General features: G+C 45.8%; 1 protein-coding gene across 3 annotated transcripts in view; it reads left to right on the forward strand.

Moving 5' to 3' along the window:
• GNG4 (G protein subunit gamma 4) overlaps positions 1-23,349 on the forward strand; it is a 43,753-nt gene extending 20,404 nt beyond the window's left edge. For all 3 annotated transcript variants that reach the window (XM_081039455.1, XM_081039453.1, XM_081039454.1), the window contains exons 3-4: positions 1,830-1,938; positions 19,844-23,349. In XM_081039455.1, the coding sequence (XP_080895581.1) occupies positions 1,840-1,938; positions 19,844-19,972 (228 nt within the window). In that variant the 5' untranslated portion in view covers positions 1,830-1,839 and the 3' untranslated portion in view covers positions 19,973-23,349. The remainder of the gene's footprint in view (positions 1-1,829; positions 1,939-19,843) is intronic.
• The last annotated feature ends 550 nt before the right edge of the window (positions 23,350-23,899 follow it).

Below are 23,899 nucleotides of genomic sequence, written 5' to 3' on the forward strand. Positions count from 1 at the left end.
GGGAACGACCCTCCTTCTCAGCTGGGCAAAGGGAGGAAATAGCTGAGTCCGGATCAGGGCATTCTAGAAGCAGCCATCCCACAGGGCCGGGGGTCTTACGAGGGTCTGGTTGTGCTGGTAATGTTTTCTACACACACACACACACACACACACGCATACACACACACTCACACACTCACCCATACATACTCACACTCATACCCGCACTCACTCAAACCCTCACTCACATTGTCACACACATACAACCACACGCACTGATTACCATTCTCACGCTGTCACACAGACCCACAACTCACTCCCACACACTCACACACACACACCTTCCCACAGGGCAGAGCCCCTGACCCCTCCCTCGCCCTTCCCCTGTGTCTCTTCCTTGCTCCTGCTGATCCTGGACTCGCCTTCCTTCTCAGCCAACCTCCAGCCTCCCCAACTCCAAAGTCAATGATGGGGGGAGCAGACGGGTGGGTTTTGCAATGGGAGGGGAGGGGTCTTAGGGCAATGATTTTAGAGTTCTTTTTCATCGCATCATGCTGGGGAGGGTTGGGAGCGAGATCGTGCCTCCTCCCTCGTTTTGCTTGGACACAGGGACACCTTCCCAGAGGGACAGCCACACATACAGACTGGCACAGGCACGTGGGCACTCACAGGAACACACACACACACACCTGGACACACATGCATGTCTCTGTATTGTTGGGGGGTGGGTGGCTGCTCCCCCAGGTTTCAAAACCCCCAGTTCCTCAGTGTTCTCCTTCTCTCCTGCTGAGTAAAAGTCCCCAGCCAAGACGGGAACGCGCACCTGTTAAACTCTGACTTAGGTGACTGATCTGTGTCTTATAACAAGAAACTTTTATTTTTTAAAAAATTGCCTGTGGACAAAGGAAGCTGCCATTATCATGCCTCGTCTGGGCCAGAGAGTTGGTGTGTGTGGGAAAAACCCAGAGTGGTCTACACACCAAGCCTTCCAGTGCACTGTCAGAAGCCACCATCATCTGTGTGACCCATCCCCAGCTCTCAGGCTTGGGTGACCAGGCCTCCCCCGAGCAGTTTCCTGTTAGATGGGGTAACTAGTCTGTGGCGTCCGCCTTCCTGTGGAGAGTTATCAGCACACTGGTGTTTTCTTCCTCAGGTGTCGTTACATGTCTTGTCAGGGAGAAGTTCTTCCCTCGTCTAGAAAAGCAAATCTATGCTTAGGGGGGGGTGTGTGTACGCTGTTGTTTAAAGACAAACTTCCAACACAAAGTATGGAAACTTTTGGGATGACAGCAAATTTTAAATTAGTAATAAAGCACTTTTATTCGTGGGAAACGTGTGCTTAGTGCTGCAGCTGACTGGGCGAGGCCACATGAGACCCTTAGCTTGGCTTTCAGGCCCTGAGTTTGTGTTCTGGGTGCACAAATTTTGTCTGTGGGACCTATCACTGCTACTTAATTTCTCTGAGTTTTGTACTTTTCTTATAAAAAATAACTTAATATGTTTTGCCAACTTCATGAGCTGCTAGAGGGATGAATGAGCAAATGTGTTGGAAAATGACTTGTTACTAACAAAGCACTAGACAAATGACAAGGTATGACTTCCGGTCGTGGGGGGAGTACCGTAACTCTGGGACCATCTCTTACCTTCTGTGGCCTCTCCCCGGGCTGAGAAAGTCTTTCCAGGCAAATGCATCGGGCTCTAGTGAGCACTCCTTTTTCTTATCCCAGGAGGGTGTGCTCACCACTCGCTCTGGATGGACAGAGAAGGGGGTGGGAAGGGGGAGCCCAGCAGGGCTGTGCCTCACCTTCGGAACAGTAGCCCCTGCAACCCTTTGGCCTCGGTCGTTTCAGGGGCCGCAGGATGAAGGAAGGCATGCCCAGTAGCAGCACCACCAGCATCTCCCAGGCCAGGAAGGCTGTGGAGCAGCTGAAGATGGAAGCCTGCATGGACCGGGTGAAGGTAAGCACCACCGGGCGGCCCGACCCTCTGCCCCAAACCCCGCCCAGAGCAGTCCTGCCATTTCCAAGGCAGCTGTGGGGGAGTTAGTGTAACACACAGCAGAGCATCCAGCCAACTTTGGCGGCCGTAACATTTGCAAACGAGTGTTTGCTTCAGCGTTCTGAGTGTGCCCGCGGACCCAAATAATGCAGAATCCACAGTGTGCGTGAATTCCGTGAGGAGTCTCCAGAAATAGATTCCTGGTCATCACAGCTCTATTTAGCTGCGTTGTCATGCCAATAAGCGAGAAGGAGAGTGTAACCGTGAGGTCAGTCATAGTTTTCCTGCCTGATCCAGTGACTCGCAGGATAGACCACAATGGATATTGCGACGGGCATGGTTGGGAGGGAAGCCCTGAGCCATGCTCTGTGAGTATCCCTTCGTGCTGGGAGAGCTGGAGTGAGATGAAGCCCCTTTCTCTCCAGATGCCACTTAAGCGAGCAGGAAGCTCTGAAATGCTGTTTAGGTTCATTTTCTGTAAAAGGGTTGGAGCCCTGTCGGGAAGCTAACACTAGGAAACCTGAGTCCCCTGTGTCTGTCATCTATGGGGACACAAAACCGAGAGGCTTGCCCAGGCATCTGGGATTCGAAAAAGACAGAATCTGAGTAGGCTTTCGTTGGCAGAGCAAGCAGTCCCTCCCCTAGGCTCCTGTCACCGAGACCTCCCCTCATGCTTGAGTGGCTTGAGAGGCCGGAGAGCTCCAGTTCCTGTGGCCATAGGATAGTCACTCCCTTCCCCTGGGTGTGCACTACGCCAGGAAGCAGGAACGTGCACAGAAAGTGACATGACCGAGGAGGAGTCAGGGAAGGGGTAGCGTGGGTGCTTTTGTACCAGTGGACCTGTGTTACCAGAGCCTCTGCATTCTGCGGGCACTGACCCAACTACCAATCAGACATCAGTCCTTGTTCTCTAGGGCAAAGGAGAGAGCAAGAAAGCAAGTGATTCCAAAAAGGGTGAGAGGGACTTAGAAGTGAGCGTGAGGGCTGCAGTGACTCATAGACTGGACAGACACCTGCCGAGAGGCCCACGCTTGTGGTGAGATGCTCTCTCTTCATAAACATCCCTGCACCTGGCATGGTCCTGGGTGGAAACACAAATCAATGCAGCTGCCACAGTGCTAGAGCAGACTCCCTGGGGTTGAGCTGTGAGCTGGTGCCCAGGAGACACTGGAGGAAATGGAAGGCTGCTGTGAACCGATCACGGCTCATGGCGAGTAGTTGGACTGCATAGAAGAGAGGCGGGTTTGCTGCGGAGGCGGCTGTGGACACCTGGGGGTTGCCGCGTACACAGGTACAGACCAGAAAACGACTGACTGTGCAGCCTAGGCCATGAGGTAAAACTGTCAGCAGTAGGTAGAGTCAGGCCAGAAGGCAGTTGAAGCTGCAGAAGTAATTGGGAGAGGCAGGGAGGTGTGGTGTGGAGCAGAGAGCAAAGGTGGGGCTGGACAGGAAAATGCACCAGGGAATTGAGCAGAACCTGGAGGCTAAATGTGGGGGACCCTGGGGAGAGGGAAGTTAGAACCCCCCCGACTGTCCAGAGAACCGAAAGGACAGTGGGCACCAGCTGCAGCAACAGGACAGTTGCCATGGCGGGGGTTCTACTTTGGCAAGGAATATAAATTCTGTAATAACATCCTCACCTGTGACAGTCATTGTGGGGACTAGATTCCCTACAGAAAGGGCTCTCTCCAAGAGTCACTAAAGGCACATGCGCAAAGAAAGACGAGAAATCCTAAGCCACTCAGTCTGTTACTCAGATGGTGTTCAGAGGAACAGGCAGTTCCAGTGGTGACTGTTCTGAAAATTTGCTATACGCCCCCTGAGAGGGCCTCCCAGAGGCACCTGGAGACTCTGGTGATTCCAGGGAGTGGGCCAGTGACTCCGTGTCCAGTTTGGGTCAGAATTGGCAGCGTTTTTGTCATAGAAGAGACGATGCAGGGCTGCCTGAGGCGAGGGATGGCCCTGGGGAGCCGTGTCCTGCCACAGCCGCAGTTACACACGTTTTGTCGTTTTTTTTCTTGCTCACACAACCATGAACACTTACTTATTTTTTTTAATTGTGATAAAATACACGTAATATACTCTACTAGTTGAACCATTTTTAAGTATACAATTCAGTAGCATTAAGTACATTCCCAAATTCCCAATATAATGTAGCCATCACCACCATCTGTCCCTGGAACTTTTTCTGTATTCCAAACAACATCTACTCATTAAACACGGACTCCCAATCCCCCCTCCCCAGCCGTCTGTTCTACTTCCTGTCTCTATGAATTTGCCTATTCTAGGTGCCTCGTTGATATAAGTGGAATATACAGTGTTTGTCTTTTTGCATCTGGCTATTTCACTAGCCAAGTTTCATCCACATTGCAGCATGTGTCAGAATTTCATTCCATCTCATGGCTGAATGGTATTCCATTGTCTGTACGTACTACGTATTCTGTATCCATTCATCTGTTGGTGAACGTTTGGGTTGTTTCCACCTTTTGTGAATAATGTACCGTGAACATGGGTGTGCAAGTGCTTGAGTCCCAACTTCCACTTTTTTTGGATGGACTCCCCAAGGTGGAGTCACTGGATCATACAGTCATTCTGTGTTCAGCTTTTTGAGGGACCTCCAGACTGCTTTCCACAGTGGCCGCAGCATTTTGCTTTCTGTCCGGCGGTGCACAGGGGGCCATTTCTCCACGTCCTCACCACCCCTGGTTAGTGTCCATCTGTTTGTTGTGACGGGTGTGAAGCTCACACATGGTGTGAGGCAGTAGACACCCCTGGCTTCAGGGATCAGTGTGGCTTTGGTGGAAAATCTACTTGGTGCAACTCTTGGCAAAAAAAGATGTGTTTGATATCAGTTATCCAGACAATAAAATCAGTATGTGGAAAGAAGGGGAAGCCATCAGGGACACTCCACATTGACCTTGTTAAGGACCTTGAGGTCCATCAGGGAGAGGAAGTGGGCTTTCTAGGTGGATGAGAGATCACTGCAGGGAAGGAAGAAGGAAAAAGGGAGATAGAGGGAAGCAAAGGGAGGAAAGAGGGAGAGAAGAGGAGCAGTTGGTGGAATTCACTGAAATCACACAAACTGTGCCGGGAATGCCAGGTGCCGCTGAAGGGAGAACAGGCCAGGCTGATGGCGTGGGGAGAGTGTAGGCAGGAAACATGAGTGTGCTCTGGGCCCTAGAGAGAGGGAAGAACAGGCGGCAGGGGAAGTAGCCAGAGGCTCCACGGAAGAAAGCATCTCCATTACGAGTCCCACAGAGCTGTCTCCCAGGCGGAAGCACAACTGTTGGGGCCCTGGAGGACAGCCCAGCGAGGGCAGGTACCGTCATGAAACCAGAAAGGAGCCGTGGCTGGCATGGTGTGTGGCCAACTGCAGAGCCTGGCTCTGGCTCCGGCTCCATGCTTTGCGCTTTATGGTGCTTGGCAGAGTGTCTAACAGGAAGGGAAGGAGGGAGGGAGAAGGAAAGGATGGCTTTTGCAACTCATGAGAATCAAGGAGAAGTCTGTTAACAGGAGGAGAAGAGAAATAACTGCATTAAGTTGTTTTTTGGGGCAGTTGCAAAGGTAATGAAAAGCGATAGTGTGAACTCCGAGAGTTTGGGCAGTTCGTGGAGGAAAAATGTAGCTGAAATACCCAGTGTCATCCTGAGGTCCTGTTTGTCCCCCCAAAACACCATTTGCACAAAAGCACTAGTGCCAATGTAGACTCATTCCAGATTTTGCCGGGGACATAGAAGGAAGGGAGGCCCTGCACCACATGGCCCACAGCCAGCCCTCAGCCCACACACAGGCAGGTTCAGAGACCCTCCATGCACAACCTCTGAGCCCTTCTTGCCCCCCCACCTTCATTCATTTACTGTTTGTGAGCAACTTCCCCCTCTCAGGCCTCTCCCCAAGGGCCCACCTGCTCCCCCAGCACCCACCGGACTGTTCTCCGTCCTGCCTAGAAGCCCACCAGAGCGTTTCCTGACAAAGGTGGGTGCTCCTCTTGAAGAACCTATATCAGCTGCCAGAAGAGCAAACATTATCATAAGCACAAGAAAGATTCAACATAGAACCTGTATGGCTTCCCCAAAAGCAAAACGCTTGTAAAATAATGGGTAGGCTCCTAAAAAGGAAACAGAGCACCTAAAAGATGACTGTTTCGGAAGCTATTTTGGTCCTCAGGGAAAGAAGACCCATGGTCTTTTTCTTTTTCTCATTCATTAGAGACTCAAGCAATATAAAAGTCTTATCAGAAAAGTGCACATGTGATGTGCATCTCCGAATGGGGAGAATTTGTCAAGCAATCATGGCAGATACAAGCTGAGCAAAGCACAGGAGGCATTCGCAGGGAAGAGATGGTCTCGGAGCCGGCCTGCGCAGCCAGGCGGGAGTTCAGCTGCAGAAACGTGTTGTCTGTCCCACGGGGAGGCACAGAGGTCAGCGGGCCAGGACACAGGCCCCCAGCAGGCTTGGGAACTGCCTCTCCATGTGGCACCCCAGGGCGTCTGATTCCTCTGTCCCAGAGGAAAGGGGAATTGCTGGCATTGGGCCAATCCCGCATGAGCTCTGGAGGTAGACGGAAGTAGACGGACTACCTGAGCCAACCAGTAGCTCCCAGCCAGGGACCAGAAAACAGCTGTCAGGCTTGCCAGGGAAAATTGGCCAAGCAACATTACGGCCAGTCTCTCCTGTGTGCCCGATGGCCTATGGTGGACCACTCCAACATCCGCGGGGCGCTAACAGTCCCCAAGAGGGCCGCCGTTAGGCTGAGATTGTTTCAGCCTGAGCTTTATTTGCTGAGTGTTGACTGATAGGTCTGTATTAGCCTGTGTTCTATGGACTACTAAAAAGTGAGGGCAGGAAAAGAAGAATGACAGCTGATGACTGTGCTAAAAGTAAAATGCTAAGAAGTGGGCATTGAGAAGGGAGACTAGTGCTGAAAGCACTGGCACAAAAGAAAGGGGATTAAGTCATGGTACATAAGGACAGTTTTCACAGTCCATCTCCGTAAAAGTTAAAAAAGAAATTGGAGAAAATAGTTTGTAAACGGGAAATAGCTTTAGAAAGAAAAAAAGGAACATTCCCATTTACTCTTTGATACTGATGTTTATATAATTTGGTGCTTTGAACAAAAAGAATACGTACATGATCGAAAAACATTTTAGAGAGGCAACCAACTGAATGGGAGAAGATTTTTGCAAACAGTGCCTCCGAGAAAGGGCTAATATCCAAAGTATACAAGGAACTCATGCAACTCAACAACAAAAAAACAAACAACCCAATTGAAAAATGGGCAGAAGACATGAAGAGACATTTCTCCAAAGAGGACATACAAATGGCAAATAGACATATGAAAAAATGCTCAACATCACTAATCATCAGAGAAATGCAAATAAAAACCACAGTGAGATATCACCTCACCCCAGTCAGAATGGCTACCATCAACAAGACAAATAATAACAAGTGTTGGAGAGGCTGTGGAGAAAAAGGAACCCCTCATACACTGTTGGTGGGAATGCAGACTGGTGCAGCCATTATGGAAGGCAGTGTGGAGGTTCCTCAAAAAATTACGAATAGAATTACCATATGACCCAGCAATCCCTCTCCTGAGTATCTACCCAAAAAGTCTGAAAACATTTATACATAAAGACACGTGTGCTCCAATATTCATTGCAGCTTTGTTTCCGGTGGCCAAGACATGGAAACAACCAAAATGTCCTTCGATAGATGAATGGATAAAGTTGTGTTATATACACAGTGGATTACTATTCGGCGGTAAGAAAAGATGAAATAGGACTATTTGTGACAACATGGATGGATCTTGAGAGTATAATGATAAGCGAAATAAGTCAAACAGAAAAAGCGGGAGAACCATGTGATTTCACTGATATATGGTATGGAAAGAACAAGACAAACAAATGAGAAACAAGAACTCATAGACACAGACAATAGTTTAGTGGTTACCAGAGGGTAAGGGGGGTGGTGGAAGATGAGGGTAAGGGGGCTCAAAGATATGGTGATGGAAGGAGAACTGACTCTGGGTGGTGAACACACAATGGGATTTATAGATGATGTAATACAGAATTGTACACCTGAAATCTATGTAATTTTACTAACAATTATCACCCCAATAAATTAAAAAAAAAATAAATAAAAGCCAAAAAAAAGCATTTTAGACAGAATATACAAGGACACAAAAATGGAATTTAAAAGTCTTCAGGAATAGCTTACATGTACTCTCCTTGTTCTATTTAGATTGTTTTCAAACCATAAACATAGGAGATGAGTGAGATACACATGTAAGTGTGTAGCATACTTAAGTCTTCTCAGAGAAAGAGGCAAACATCCAGCAGCTCGAAGTGAGGTTATGAGGTTAGAGATCCCTTACCCAGGAGCTTTAATTCTTGTTTTGAGAATAATGCTAGCTCTCTGTTCATAAAAATGGTACTTTTTAATTTTAGAAAATTTTGGAAAACATGAAAAGTATAAAGAAGAAGGTTTAAATGATCTATAACCAGTACGTTTTCGTGTTTTTCCATCTAGCTAGTTACATATCTTTCTTTTTAAAAACTTGGAGTTATAGTGCACATTTATTACTTTTTGCAACCTGATTTGCTATTGAAGAGTATATTGTGATTATATATCCAGGTCAGTAGGTACTCTCCTAAAATGTCATTTTTAATATCTCTTTTCTCCATCATCTGATGTACAGTAATTTATTTAAGGGGTCTCCTATCCTTGGACATTTCCATTTCCAATTTTTCAGTATTATTTTTTTAAAAGCACTGCAGTGAGCACACTGGTAGATAAAATTTGTGCATATCTAGTTGTTCTTACAGACTGAAAATTGTTTGGTCAAGCTATATATTTGGAAATGTTTGAATCAGTATCTGATTTTCCGATGAAAAGTGGTACCAGTAGTACTTCACCAGTAATGTGAAGTGTCTGTTCTCCAAATTCTTCCCAATGTTATTCTTTAAGCCATACCAATTTGATAGTTCATAGATAATAACAATAGTAATAATAATGGGCAATGTTTATTGAGTTTTTACTATCTGACGTTCTGAACAATTTCTATTAAATTCATTCAATTCTCATAACAGTTCTCCATAACAGGTACTACTAACATTCTGGCTTTACAAAGGAGGAAACTGAGGCCTATGGAGGGTAACTTGCCCCAAATTGGACAACTAGAAGGTGGTGGTAGCACAGGGATGGGGAACTAGGGAGTCTGGCTCCTGAAACTTCATGCTTCACCTTTATACCACACTGTTTCTTGATTGTTGTTACCTCATTATTTTAACATATATTTCATTGACTCTTTCATTGACTCTCTTGTGCTTCAACTAACTTCATATGTTAAATTGTTTTTTGTGTGAATTGCCTATTCCTACCCTTGGCCTAATTTTCTATTGTGGTACTTATCTTTTCCTTATTGATTAGTAATAGTTTCTTGCATATTATATGTTACCAATAATTTTCCTCATGGAAGGAAACCATAAATTAGAAAACAAAAGAGAGTGTAAAAATTAAAAAGGTAAAATAAAACAACAGAAGCAACATCAAATCTATCTGTGTTGACAATATGTATTAAGTGGGACAACTAATTTAGACTTTCAGATTTAATTTAAAAAACAATATATTTTGCATTGGACAGTAACTTAAAACAAAGTGACTCAGACTGAAAGCAAAAGGGTAGGCAAAAATATACCATATATATGCAATATATACAAGATCTATATGAGAAAAACTACAAAATTCATGAACGAAATCAAAGAAGATCTAAATAAATGAAGACATATTCCATGTTCATGGATAGTAAGATGTCAGTTCTTCCCAACTTGATCTATAGATTCAGCACAATCCCAGTCAAATCCCCAACAAGTTATCTTGTTGATATTGGCAAACTGATTCTTAAGTTTATATGGAGAGGCAAAAAAAAAACCACCCAGAATAGTCAACATAATATTGAAGAAGACAATGTTGGAAGACTGACTCTACCTGACTTCAAGACTTACTATAAAGTATTCAAGACAGAGTAATATTGACAAGAGAACAAATACATCAGTGGAACAGAACACATAGCCCCAAAGTAGACCCACATAAATGTAGTCATCTGATCTTTGACAGAGGGGCAAAGATAACACAATGGAGAAAGAATAGTCTTTTCAACAAATGGTGCTGGAACAGCTAGACATCCACATGTGGAAAAAAACAATGAATCTAGACATTTTGAGTTTGGTAATGAGTTTTTAGATATAATGTCAAAAACATAATCCACAAAAGATAAAGTTGGTGATATGGACTTCATTCAAATTAAAGACTTCTCTGTGAAAGACACTATTAAGGGGATGAAAAGACAAGCAACAGACTAGGAGAAAATCATTGCAAATTCATATTTATTATAATAAAGGACTGATATCCAAAATATACAAAGAATTCTTAAAACTCAACAATGAGAAAACAACCCTATTTTTAAAATGGGGGGAAGGGCAGAAGATCTGAACAGATATCAAAGAAGATACAGATAGCAAAGAAGCATATGGAAAGATGCTTGACCTCATGTATCACTAGCGAATTACAAATTAAAACAACAGTGAGACACCACTACACATTTATTATTAATAGAATGGCTAAACTCCTGAAAGCTGACAATATCAAATGCTGACGAGGATGTGGAACAACAGGAACTCACTCATTGCTGGCAGGAGTGCAACATGGTACAGCCACTTTGGGAGGCAGTTTGGCAGTTTCTTACAAAGCCGAACATAGCTTACCATATGATCCAATTATATCAAAAATACACAATGCAAAATATAAGGAAATGTCAGAAAAATGGGCAAATTATGTAAGAGTATGTCTTTCCCAGTCCTTGTTAGATAAACTAGAAAAAAGAGAAGTAAGCATGTATTAATACATAAAATTAATAAAGTTGGTCTGACGTGTGTGTGTGTGTGTGTGTGTGTGTGTGTGTAATTTTATCCAGAAACTACCAAGAACACTTTCTGTAATCACCACTCATGGAATGCTTCAGTACATTCTAAAAAGTAGAAATGGTTCATACCACATTCTTTGACCATAATGCAATGAAATTAAGGGTGGCAATGGTTGGGAATAAGAGTCAGCCTCAGTATCTTTTAAAACTATTTCTTAAACAATGAAAGTGATTTTGAGAGTGCCATATATAAACGTGAAAGACATACATTTTTTAAAAACACTCAAAACATAGAAGGGCACAAAAGAAGACTTGAAAAAAAGACAGTGCTGCCTTGTGCTTAAATAGGCCGAATCAATACTGTAAAAATATCTATTGTCTTTAAATTAATATGTACATTTAGTGCAAATCTAATCAAAATTCTATTTCTGTTTTTGGAGAGAGTAAACTTTAATTTATTCTAAAATTCAATCAGATGGATGAATGAATGTGTGAGAATACCAGGAAGTTTATTTTTCTTAAAAAAAAAAAAAAAGGAGTATATGTGTTCAGTAAGGAAAAGTTGTAGAAATTGCTTCCCAGGTATTAAAATGTATTATAAAAGCATAGTATTTAAAGATTTATGACACTCCTTTAGGAATAGACAGATCAGTGGGACAGAATAGGCAGTCTCTAAACACAAGTGTATTGGGAATCTGGAATATGATCCAGATGGCATCTCAAATTAGTGGAGACCAGATTATTAATAAATGTTGCTGGAAATTACTAGCACTTTGGAAAATAAATAAAGCTACATACACTAATTTTATCCCGATAAATTTCAGATGGATTGTAATAGTCATCTCAGGCTGCCACAACAGAATATAGACTGTGTGGCTTAAACAACAGAAATTTCTTTTCTCACAGTTCTGGAGGCTGAAAGGTGCCCACTGGGTTGTCTGATGAGATCTCTCTCCTTCAATTACAGACAGCCACCTTCTCACTGCCTTTCCTGTGCTCATTCAAAGAGAGCTTTCTGGTATCTCTTCCTCTTCTTATAAATATACCCCACCCTCTGGCATCAGGACCCCACCCGTATGCCCTCAGTTTACCTTACCCCTCCCAAAGCCCTGTCTCCAAATACAGTCACATTGGAGGTGATGGCTTTAACATCTGAGTTTGGGGGGCTACAATTCAGTCAAAAGATTTAGATATAACAAATAAAACTCTAAAAGTACTAGGGAAATGTTTGTATAATATGAGTTTGGAAAGACCAAGCATATCACAAAATCCAGTGCATAAAGGAAAGTTTTGGCTGCACTTAAAAATGTTTTTATGTGGTAAAAATCTCCCAATCAACAAAGTAAGAAAAAACATTTGCTACTTGAATAACAAGGGGTTAAAATTGAGAAAGAGCAAAATCAGGGAGATCATCATTTTCTGATAAGTCTGGCAGACATTGAAAAGGATCTGGTGAAGTCCAGGGAAGGGATGTAATGCAGATGATAAATGATAATAAGATCAAAAGAATGACATTTCTAAAAGAAAATAAATAGAAATTATGTCATTTGACCCAGCCAAAGGTCCACAGGCAGTGCTTATAGATGTGCCTTTCAATATGTCTGTACTTACCGTCCTCACTCCAGCTTCTGCCAGTTTCGAAATTTAGGTTTAACCCTTCTCTTCATTTTCTCATCTTCTACCAGAAACTTTCATAGCTCTCACCCAGACCTTTAGAAATTAAATGATTCAGATGATAAGCTTCCTACAATCAAATATAGAAATAAATTCAAAGAAAGGGAGATGTGAGTGAACAATTCTAGAACAGGTGTCAGAAAAAAAAGAGAGAGAAATGCTTGAATCAAAGGGTAGACCATAGAACAAGAAGATGGAAGATGTGTTTGAAGAACAAGAAGGGCCCTTCCACTTCGGGGTGTTTGGTTGGGGGCACTGTGGGCTCCCAGTCGCCCTGACCATTTCTGAGAAACTTACTCATGTCTCTTTCTCAAACATCCTTTCAGCCCTATCAGAAAGCAGCCAAATGAGCAATGACATGATGACAGGCAGTGTGCGTAACAATGTCCATTAGCCACCGACCAGCAGGGATGGCTCTTGCCACTTACAGGAGCGAGAAATGAGAGCCAAGCGTTGGTCTTGCCCCGGTGACCCAGCTTATTCGTGCTGAGGGCAACTCCACCAGGACATCGCTTCCTGACTCACAGCCCCATGCTTCCTCTCTAGAGATGCCACTGGCTTTCTAGAACCCTCTAGAGCTGGAACCTACTTGTTCATCTTTCACCTCTATGTCCTAGAAACCTCTTGATTGATTCACTAGTTTCTATCACCAAATAAATTACTATTTGGGTGAACTTGCAAAATGAGTGAATTATGGCTTCCTTTGTGGAAAACTGAGATCTATCAAAACTGAGAGGTAGTCAGAGTCAGATAGGACATGCACCAACCTGTTGAAAGGGTTTGGTTAAGTCCAAGCCCAGGACGGATCTGGGTCTATCACTGTAAATAAGCTACCATGTTTCCCCGAAAATAAGACCTAACCGGAAAATAAGTCCTAGCATGATTTTTCAGGATGAAATCCCCTGGACATAAGCCCTAATGCATCTTTTGAAGCAAAAATTAATGTAAGACCCAGTCTTATTTTCGGGGAAACATGGTAAGTAAGGGCTTTGCTATTCTGGTGGTGAGGCCATGTGATAACAGCTCTAACGTGGATGAACTTGGGAATATTTGAACTCTTCAGGCATTCTAGATTTACCTCTCCAAGTGTAATCAAACAGGGAATCCCCTATTATGGACACTTGACTTTAGAGTTCAGAGAGGGACTCTGTTGATTACTCATTGATTCACACATATCTGCCCCTCCATCTGGTTTCCTCCAGGTACAACCTTACCTACGCCCCACTAGATACTGTCTGTGGCCGAGGACCCACTGGGTGAGTGGAGCCTCTCCCCATACAGGCCACTAACCAACGATTGATAATTGCTTCTACTGATCTGGAGTGATAGAGTAGTTGCTGGGATCCACTGGAATCTATATCCAGTCCATTTGGGCTGCTGTAACAGCACCATACACTGGGGGCCTTGCACTGAAAAAATTCATTGCTCACAGTTCTGCAGCCTGGGAAGTCGGAGATCACGGTGTCAGCGTGTCAGGTTCTGGTGAGGGCTCTCTTCCTAGTTTACAGATGGCCACCTTCCTGCTGTGACCTCACATGGCGAGGACAGAGAGAGTGATCCAGTGTCTCGTGTCTCTTTCTATAAGGACTCTAATGCCATTCATGAGGGCGCCACCCTCATGACCTAATCACCCCCCAAAGGCCCCACCTCCAGATACCATCATATTGGAGATGAAGGCTTCAGCAGAGGAACTCGGGGGCACAAACATTCAGTCCATGGCATCAGAATGTGGAATCAGCTAGAGATTGCCCTTAGGAACTGGTGTGTTCATCTCAAATACTTCCCAACATTAGAAGGAAGAAAAGAAAATCCCCAAGGATTCATCCTGTTATATTTGCTCAGAACTTAGGGGTGAAGCCCAGACCTGTCACGTCCTGAGGGTTTCACAGGGGTTGCCGGCATATGATTTCATACATTGGAGTGAGCACCAAGTTTGGCCTTGTCTAGGCACCATTGCACTGAGGAGGCTGTACTCTCGGCTGTAACCCTGCTTTGTTTTCTTGGGGTGGAGGAAGGAACAGACATCAAAGGAGCTTGTAACTGATTCCAAGTAGCGTTGTTCAATAGGCTAGGGTTGCTGAGAAATTGGTGTGAGATGCTCACTTCAGATGCAAAGGATAAATGCAGTGGGTGTCACAGCCAGAATAGTAATTATGTCAGTTGTCTTGTCGTGGAATGTGACTATAGTAATTGCAACATTTTCTCCCATCATTGGAGCTTGTAATTATAGTGCAACTACTGGGATTATGTGCTAACTTGGGCTGTTTTAATCACCTCTTTTCCTCTGAAATGTAATGGTAAAATTCCACAGTTGTTCCCAGGCTGCCGATTCTTTTATTTTTTCCGATTCTTTTCAACATCTGTTATCTTGTAACTCTTAACAGTTCAGTACTAAGGAGAGGAGGCAGAGAAGCTCCGGGCAATTCCTAAGAAAGGACTTGAGGTAAAGCAGACTTGACAGTTGATGAGAAAGCCTACAGAGTAAGGAGTTTTAAATTCCCAACCAGAATAAAATGTTTTCTTTGAACATTAACTATTTATTTTATGTTCCAAAGATTGGCAGATGTTTTACAAGATTTGGCAGTGTCTGCCACCCCTATTGGATATGTGTTGAAGGAAACGCTCAACCATAACAATCAGTCTAGAGCTGATTAAGAAAAGCCTCCCACTGGACCTAAGAAGGGGTTTAGGTTAATGAATATGTGGACACCAAGCTGAGTGTCAGGAGGTCACCTTTCATTGTGAGGCTCCTTACCGTTCTCATTCCATGTATTTCTCTCTTCAGATCACATTGCAACAAACTTCAGGGTTAAGCCAGGATTCTGAGGTTTATGTAGGATAAAGGGACATGAGACACTCTAAGATGAGGGGCTGCAGCTGAGGTGAGAACTCCCTTGACTCTTTTGTTGTATGGTTACTTCACGCTGTCACTTCACGCTGAAATATCAGGTCATCCTTTCCAACGTTGTTTCAATAACTGAGCGCAGTTAGGAAATCAGCATTTCCTGGAAGCAACCCCGATCCAGTTTTCCAGTGGGTGCTTGCGACTTCATTATGTGTTTGTACCTGCTGTACAGGTGCACAGACAGGACGAGGAGCTTGGTTATAACCAAGCAAACGCATCTGTGATCCAAAAACAACAGCAGGAGGCAATCTAAGAACAGCTGGTTTTCTTGAAAGAAAAACTGTGGCAGCAAATGCACTCTCACCTTTGGAGGTGACAGAAATGTCCCTAGATTAGACCTGTGTCCATCCAGCAAGGCCAGACGCAAACAGCACAGTTGTTAGGATGTGGCAGACATGGGACTGCAGGGGACGCAGATACACTGAATGTGAGACCGGAACACGGCCCAGCCCCTTCTCTCCTCCACCAGGCCGTCCCCCAAGGCCACATGTATTGAGCCCCCTCCGAGGTGCCCTGGACGGATGGATGTCTTTACAGGGTGACAGTGCAGCAGCCCCCAGTGAAGCGCCCCCTGGCGGTTGCTATCAGGAAATTAAATGAGTCAATTCCACCCACATCCAAGCATCTGAACAGGTAAACTGATCAAGCGGAAGGAAGCTGTCATTATAATTTAACAAGCCAACTTCGGACCAGCTGGATCGTGCTGGTACAGAGTAAACGGAGGCACACTAAAATCTTTCACGAGTTTATTTGCATATACATCCGTTGGAATCGGGCAGCACGAAACCAAAGGTGGTTAGGGGCACTGCACTGCCAGGAGCCAGGAAAAAGGTTTTCACAGAGAAGACACTAAAGCAAAGCAAAGCAATTATTTGACTGGTTATGGCTTCAGTGGTTGCCTTGTTTGGGAAAGCCTAGTTGCCTGTCTAGTTGGTTGTTCTGAAGTTTCTCTTTCTCAGATTCCAGGAAAGCACCGACTGGCTTAGGTCTTAGCTTCCGTAGGCTGCCGCTGCATTAAAGCCACCTCAGCCTGGGCCCCCTTGTTTAAATACTTTAACAGTGTGTAGGGCACAGCCTTGAGGGAGCAGCCCTGGAGGTGACATTGGCAGGGTCCACCAAGCGCTTCCCAGGGCAAAGGGAGAGGAAGCGGGACCAGCTGAGATTTACCTGTCAGTGTTTCCTTGGCCAAGGCTGTCTTTAGCATAAATGAAGTGACCTAAGAAACTCCAGGTGCAGCACTCTTCTTCCGGTCATGTGAGTTCCCAGGTAGCAGGTCTACAAGGAGAGAGTATGCAGGCCCAGCACACGAGAGCATTCCAGCACTCGGCAGTTCCGGTTTTCATTATCAATTAATCAGGCTACTGTAGCCTGTGGAGTTTGTGGCCAGACTGCTTAGCTTCAAGGTCTGGCTTTTTCTCTTACTGGGTACGTGACCTTGGGCACATTTCTCAACTTTTGTGCTTTTGTTTCCTCATCTGTAAAGTGGCTTTAAGAATGTTACTTAGAAGAGTTACATGATCAGGCATCTACACCGTCCCTGAGGTGGTCTCCCTAATAAGACAAGTGTCCATTGGATACCCTACAAAATCTTTACAACATGATTGATTATATTCCCCAAACGGTGTGCACCTGAAGCTGAAGCTGAATAATACAGAATGTCAACTATAATTAGATATATATATACATATATATGTGTGTATATATATATGTATATATATATAGTCACAGGATGTGGAGTGCAGCATAGGGAATAGAGTCAGTGGAAATGTAACAGCCACAGTATATACGATGTCAGAGGGGCAGTAGATTGGGGGAGGGGCTATCACTTTGTGACGGGTATAAATGTCTAACTCTTACATTGTTTTGTACACCTGAAACTATTTTTAAAAAAGAATTAAATGATGTCATTCATGAGATGAGGCATTTGGCACAGTGCCTGGCCATAGCGAGTACTCTAACTTCGCTATTTTTATTAACGTTTTATACAGCTGGCTGTCTCTTGAACTTGTGTGCTATGGGTCTGCTGTAAGAGGGGAGTCACTCTTACAGTGCCAGAAAATCGTGTTTCTGGGCCCAGAGGCTGGGGACTAAGGGAGCTGCCACCGTGCAGAACTGGGTGGGTTTGTCACATGCCCCTGTCTCCTTGCCCTGTCATGGACCCATGGCACTGTGCAACTGTTCTTTATATAATAATGCCAATTATTATAGTAACTTTCTAACTTTTGAGTCTTCTCATTTAGATCTTCTGGAGGGCAGAAATCTTGCCTTATTCTTTCCTGTATATCCTCTTAATTGGCTAAAATGTGTATTAATCTAAAACTCAGTAAGTACTTCCTGGGTAAGATAATGATGTTTATAGAGAATTCAGAACACATGGCAGTATGTCCAAAACAGTGAAATAGATGGGAACAATGGAAACTAGCAAACTGTAGAGGGGATGATGGTCAGATAAGACATTCCTTAATGAACCATCTGGAAAAGCTCAGTGAAGTCCGGAACGGAGACCCAGTAGGCCTATGAGGACAGGTGGCTCTTAGAGTTAGAGGTAGAAGGTGGTGGTTCCCACACTCCCCCCCTTTTGTGTCTGCTGGCCTGGGCAGCAGCAACTGGTTTCCAGGGGTTGCCAGAGGGGCGGCTAAATGAATGCAGTGGGTAGTCCTAATGTGGTGGCTGTGGAGGAGACCCCATGGGTCTCCGGACACGGCGAGAAGCCTGGCGTGGAGAGGAGGTCGTGACTGAGGCAGTCAGGGGAGAGCACTTGGCTTTGGTGCAGACAGTGGCAGCAAGCGCGCTGCGAGCAGGGCTCGGCCTCCCAGGCTCCAGCTCGTGCTCTGCAACCCTCGCCATGATCACAGCGCTCTCCTCTGCACATCGCAGCTTCGTGCGTCTCAGAGTCAGCGTCCCTGCTCCTGGGCTCTAGTCCCTTGCGATGGCTTCACAGGTCCCTGCGGGCCTGGTCTGCCCCTGGGAGATTCTTGTATGGGTGACCTGTAAACCACCACACTTCAAACACTCCCATCCCATCCAACATACATTTATGTAGGATCTAAAATACTGGATTATAGATTGTTTCGAGTTAAAAGGACCCTAGAGATATCTAAATCTCCGGATTTTACAAGAAGAAACTGAAACTCAGAGAGGTTGAGTTACTTACCCAGGGTCACACAGCTAGCTTAGGGGCAGAGGTGGGACTGGCAGCCTAAAGCTCCATCCCACACTTCCCACATATGTAGACTTTGTCAGGATTTAGGCTGACTGGTCAGTGCAACTTTCAGTTATTTCATTGGAGGGAAAATTTGTGACATATCTCTACTGGAATTATTCACAGGATTCCAACCACTGCTAAAGCAGGTGAGTCTAGGCTGGAAATCAGAAGAAGAATTTGTAATTTTGGAAGATGAGCCAATTTAAAAAACCTAGAGGGAACTGTGTGGCTTGTACGTTCGCATATGGAAGGTGTTACGTTGTTTCATTTGTGGAGTGCTTTTGTCATTCTGGAAAAGATTTAGGCATTGAATACACCAAAAGGTTTTCATTTGACTGTGATATATTTTTCCCTGCCTGCCACCTCTGATAAGCGCTTGCAGGCGGGAGGCCTCTTTGGCAGGCTGAGGTCACGCACAGGCCATTCACTTGCCAGGTACGTGACACAGAGGGCAGCGAGTTGGAAGTTCGTCTTCCTCTCGGCACCTTGCCCTGCCCCACCAGCTCTTTCTCTGGAGCTCCTGGACTTCAGCTAGGGGGGTAGTTCCGTGCACAAGGGCCATATGTCTGCAGGCTTCAGGTAAGCCTGGAAGGAAGATGGAGGGAAAGAGCTATCTGGTCAGGCGGGTGGCCATTCCGAGCTAAATCCTGTGTGGTTATAACATGCAGCTTATGTGTCATAGTGCTTATGATATATGTTGTAATGAGGAGGATAAAGTGTCTCTATGTTGGTCATGAGAGTAGATTGCAATAAGACAATTAATAAATACTACTACTACTACTAATAATAAATACAATCACACTGGCTTGGCCAGGGCCAGCACTCTGCTTTCTTTGTCTAGAAATGGTTTAGCAGAGTACTTGTGAGGCTGCTGGCCTGGGGCCACCACTTGTCACTCACCTGAGAGGAGGACGAAGATGTCTGGACCCTCCTGCTGCCTCTTGTTCCTCCAGACAGTGATCTGCTGTCTGGGTGGCATCTCTGTCCTCAGAGCCACGTGTCAGAACCCATCTCTGCTGGTCTGCATAAAGCCTGTCCCGGAGCTGGGAATGGCCTTGCCATTGGCCAGGCACACAGCACAGCCTGGCCTCGGGCTTATCCACTCTCCACGTGGACAATCAGAACTGGCCCCTAACCCCGTGCCTGTGCTGTGTCCCCACAGGTGTCCCAGGCAGCCGCCGACCTCCTGGCCTACTGTGAGGCCCACGTCCGGGACGACCCTCTCATCGTCCCCGTGCCTGCGTCCGAAAACCCCTTCCGAGAGAAGAAGTTCTTTTGTACCATCCTCTGACTCCGTGGGTGGAGAAGCGCCTCCTGTTCTGTCAGTGCCACGTGGTGGGGACCCGCATGCCGGTAGCTTTAGGGACGCCCCTCCTGTCCCTGCCCAGCCACAGTTGCAGGGAGGGTCTCTTTGTCCTTTGGTTTCCTTCATTGCATTGATTACACTTTTTCTTTCCATTTCTGTGTTATTTTCATAATTGGCAAAGAAAACAGACATTTTTGTAGCCAAATAACAAATGTGCCAAGTAAAAATAAGTATGGATTCAAGGGCTTCAATTTTTAAACATCAATTCCCAAGTTTAAGTACATCAAGTTAATACATTCAGCAGATAATTTATTGAAAAACTGCATCCAACAATCCCCATTCCCAACAATTCAGCATCACATGAGAGCATTTTGACCAATTGAAATCTATGGGTAAAATTTGCACCTCTCTCCCTGGAGAAAGCAGTTCTAGAAGGTCTCTATGTCCTGCTTTTCCATCATCCTGCTAAAAGGAAATAACCTAAAGCATTGGAGCGTTTTCTTAATGTGTCTTCCTGGGGCCGTGTGGTGAAGCCCCTGCCGAGGGCCCAGGCCCCTGGTTCCCTCTGATTGTCACTGATCATGTTGGAGATGGTCCTCCTACAGATGTAGGTGCTGGGTGGATACTGTAGCAGGCTTATCCGTAAATGTACACGGTGACTGCTAGCTGTTCGCGTACTCCAGCTGGCTGGCCATCTCCCCTCTCCAAATGCCACCTCTTCCTGCTCCCTCCTATTGTGACTCCTCCTTGGTAATTGTGACATGGGCTGTGTTAATGAGGACCACCTGGACACAGCACTGGGCCTGTGGGGCTTCACCAGGGTGGCCCCTGCCCCTGAGGAGTGAGTCAAAGGGGCGGCAGCTCACTTGTGCCATCCACTGATCTGGGCAATGACAAATATTCACTTCTTTCATCCTCCAGCAATAATTACATGGCATGAGCATAGGTTTGTTTTAAAGAGAGGGACACCGGAGCACAGAAAGATGAGGTATTTCTCCAAGGTTATAGATAGTGAGCAGGAAAGCTAGGACTTGAGTTCAGGCAACCTGGCCCCAGAGCCGCCCTGAACCCCAGGGCTACGCTGCCTTCCAAGCGTACCTGTCTGCAGGTAGACCCGCAAATAACCTGAACCCCGTTCTGTGAAGACTGGGTGCGGTCCTCTGAGCAGCACCTGTCTCTTCCCATGTTTGCCAGGAGGAGGCATGTCGGGCCGTATTCCGATAGTTTATGGAAGGTGACACTTGGATGCCCCAGTGGAAGGCTCGACAGGTCTTGGTTTTTCTGAGACAAACTGGCAGGCCCCGCCTCAGACGAACTTACACCACCGTGATGAAAGAAAAGACGAACCCACGGGGGCAGCGAGCACTTTGTCTACGTTCTATTACGTTGGTTGGAAATTGCCTCTGTCCCTGGTCCTGAGTGGGGCTTGCCGTGCGAGCGAGGCCGCTGTGGTGTGCCTGAAATGTTCTCACCTGCAAAGTGGAGACAGTGGTCATTACTCCTCCTGCCTCTCTGTCGAGGAAGACATAGAGAGGCGGTGCATGGATGAAAGCCCTGATTATCATTTAAAACAAATATGTGTATTAAATACCACGCTATAATATAGGGAATAACACACGACATGAAAGTGCCGTGGTTCAGTTGGAGGGCTAACGTAAAATGGCCTACCCAAAAGGCAAATATACTTTTCAGATCAGTTAATGACTTGCTACCCTTGTAAATGGTTTTAGTACATTTTTATTCTTTGCTTCTTTTGTTGAAACCCGTTCTTAGCTTCATTAGAGCTCACCGAAAATACCAGTGTTGTAAGGAGGCTGTGTGCTCAACCTACAGCAGAACTGACGCTGTTTGATAATAAGGCTCCAGGTCCTTCTCTATTTTGGTTTATGACCGGGTTCTCTTTATTCTGTGATCCGTGTCAACATCATTAACCTGATGAAACAAAGCACCGTCCATCAGAGAAGCTGAGAAAGTGGGACAGCACGGAAACTGGCTAAATCAGATCAAGGAAGAAAATGTGCTTCCAGTCTTTTCACCAGACTTTCTCCCCCTCGCCTTTCCTTTTTCTCTCTCCATATTCTGCCTTCCTTTTCTTCCTTTCTTCCATACGTTCCTCCCTGAGATCCTTTTGGTCTTTTAGTACTTTTCCTTCCAAACCTATGGCATTTTGTGTGGCTTCTAACGTGTCCCTGAATTCAATGCTGTCTTCTTAAAAGCAAGTTCAAGTGGGGCATGAGCTACACAAACGTGTGAATGAGCCCACCCTTCTGGCCATTGTTGGGAGGTGAGTGGTATGGAGTGCCCTGTAGTGGGCGGCTGCCATTCTGTGTTTCCAGTTTGGTGTGCAGCATCTGAGCCCCATTCCTGTAGTGGGGGACCACCCCTTGCATATAAACTTAGGGGGTGCAGTGCCCCTCCCACTGTAGAAGTGGAGAGGTCTTCCCTGTCTCTCAGACAGACCCCTTACCAGCACTGACCAGCCAGGGAGTGGCCAGTGACCGGGGTGAACTCCTTGGACTCCCTGCTTGGGATGTGAAGAAATGAAGGGATGCTGGGATTTATGTCACAGGAGCTGCAGTGGCCCAGGGGTGGCAGTGACCCAGCAGGGGAGATACCTGGGACTGGAGGCTGCAGGGATGGTGTGTCCCCGGTAACAATGTCCAGAGGTGGCAGAGTCCTGAGCCCATCATCCCTGCTCCATTCCTGGGCCCCACTGAGCTGTCTCGGCTCCCACCCATCTTCCTGGATCTCCTTTCTAGCTTTCTGTCAATTCTTTGAATCCCCAAGTGCCATCCAATAAATTCCTTATTCTTCCATGAAATAGCCTGGGTTGGATGTATGTTTCATATGACCTCACAACTCCACTCCAAGGTGTACACCCAACAGAAATGTGTATGTATATTCACCAAAGGAAATGTACTATGTTCATAGAAGCACTATTCCTAATAAGCCCACACTGGAAATCACCCAAATGCCACGTTGAAAGGGTAAACAAATAATGATATATTCACACAGTGGAACCTGCACAGCAATGAAAGTGAGTGACCAGCCTACACACTGTGCATGTGTGGGCCTCACGAGATAAGGCCAGCACGTGCCGTACGATTCCATTTCTATCAAGTGCAACCCCGGCAATGCTCGTCTCTGCTGTTGTAAGTAGGGGTGTCGGTCTCTTTGGACGGGATGGTGACCAGGAGGGGCGCAAGGCGAGCCTCTGGGATGTTTTGTTTCTCCGTGTGTTTCTGGATCTGGATACACTGGGTGTGTCTAGTTTGTGAAAATTCTTCGAGTTGTACTCTTTGGATTTGTGCACTTTTCTGTACGTGTGTTATTCTTCAATAAAAAGTTAGATTTTGTGGCTAGCTGTCAAGAATCCTATGGTTATTTTTTTCTTTTCTGGCACTTTGATCAACCTTTTACTCCTTCAGGTATCATGTGATTGGTGGGACATTTAAGAGTGTATCTGACATTATGAAATAGGAAGTGCTTACGATCCACAGCTATCTGGATGGAGAACAGGCTTTGAGCACTGTGCATACGTGTGAACACATTGTGCAGCGGCCATGCTCGGGGTTCATGTCTTTTAGGAAAACAGTGAGGAATCCTGCTGGGGTTTCCCACCCGGAGCAGCCTCTCTGTAACTGAGGCAGGTGGTATCCTGTCAGCATCTCCTGCGTCTGACCATCAGGAGTAAATGGAAGGAATGGCTGCCACAAAACCCAATTATCAATCACCTCCAGGAGCAGGAAATGAATCGAAGGCACCAGCCAGCTCAGCAAGGATGTGTCCTCTGAAGGCAGCCCTGGTCCCCCAGCCACCCAGCCCATAGATACACTGAGGTAAATGGCTTCTTTGACTCTGCGCCCACCCACGGGGCACTAGGCCCCCTCCCAAACCTCTGATGGTTTCTGA

This window comes from Rhinolophus hipposideros (genome assembly GCF_964194185.1).
Source record: "Rhinolophus hipposideros genome assembly, chromosome: 26".
Classification (NCBI taxonomy): domain Eukaryota; kingdom Metazoa; phylum Chordata; class Mammalia; order Chiroptera; family Rhinolophidae; genus Rhinolophus; species Rhinolophus hipposideros.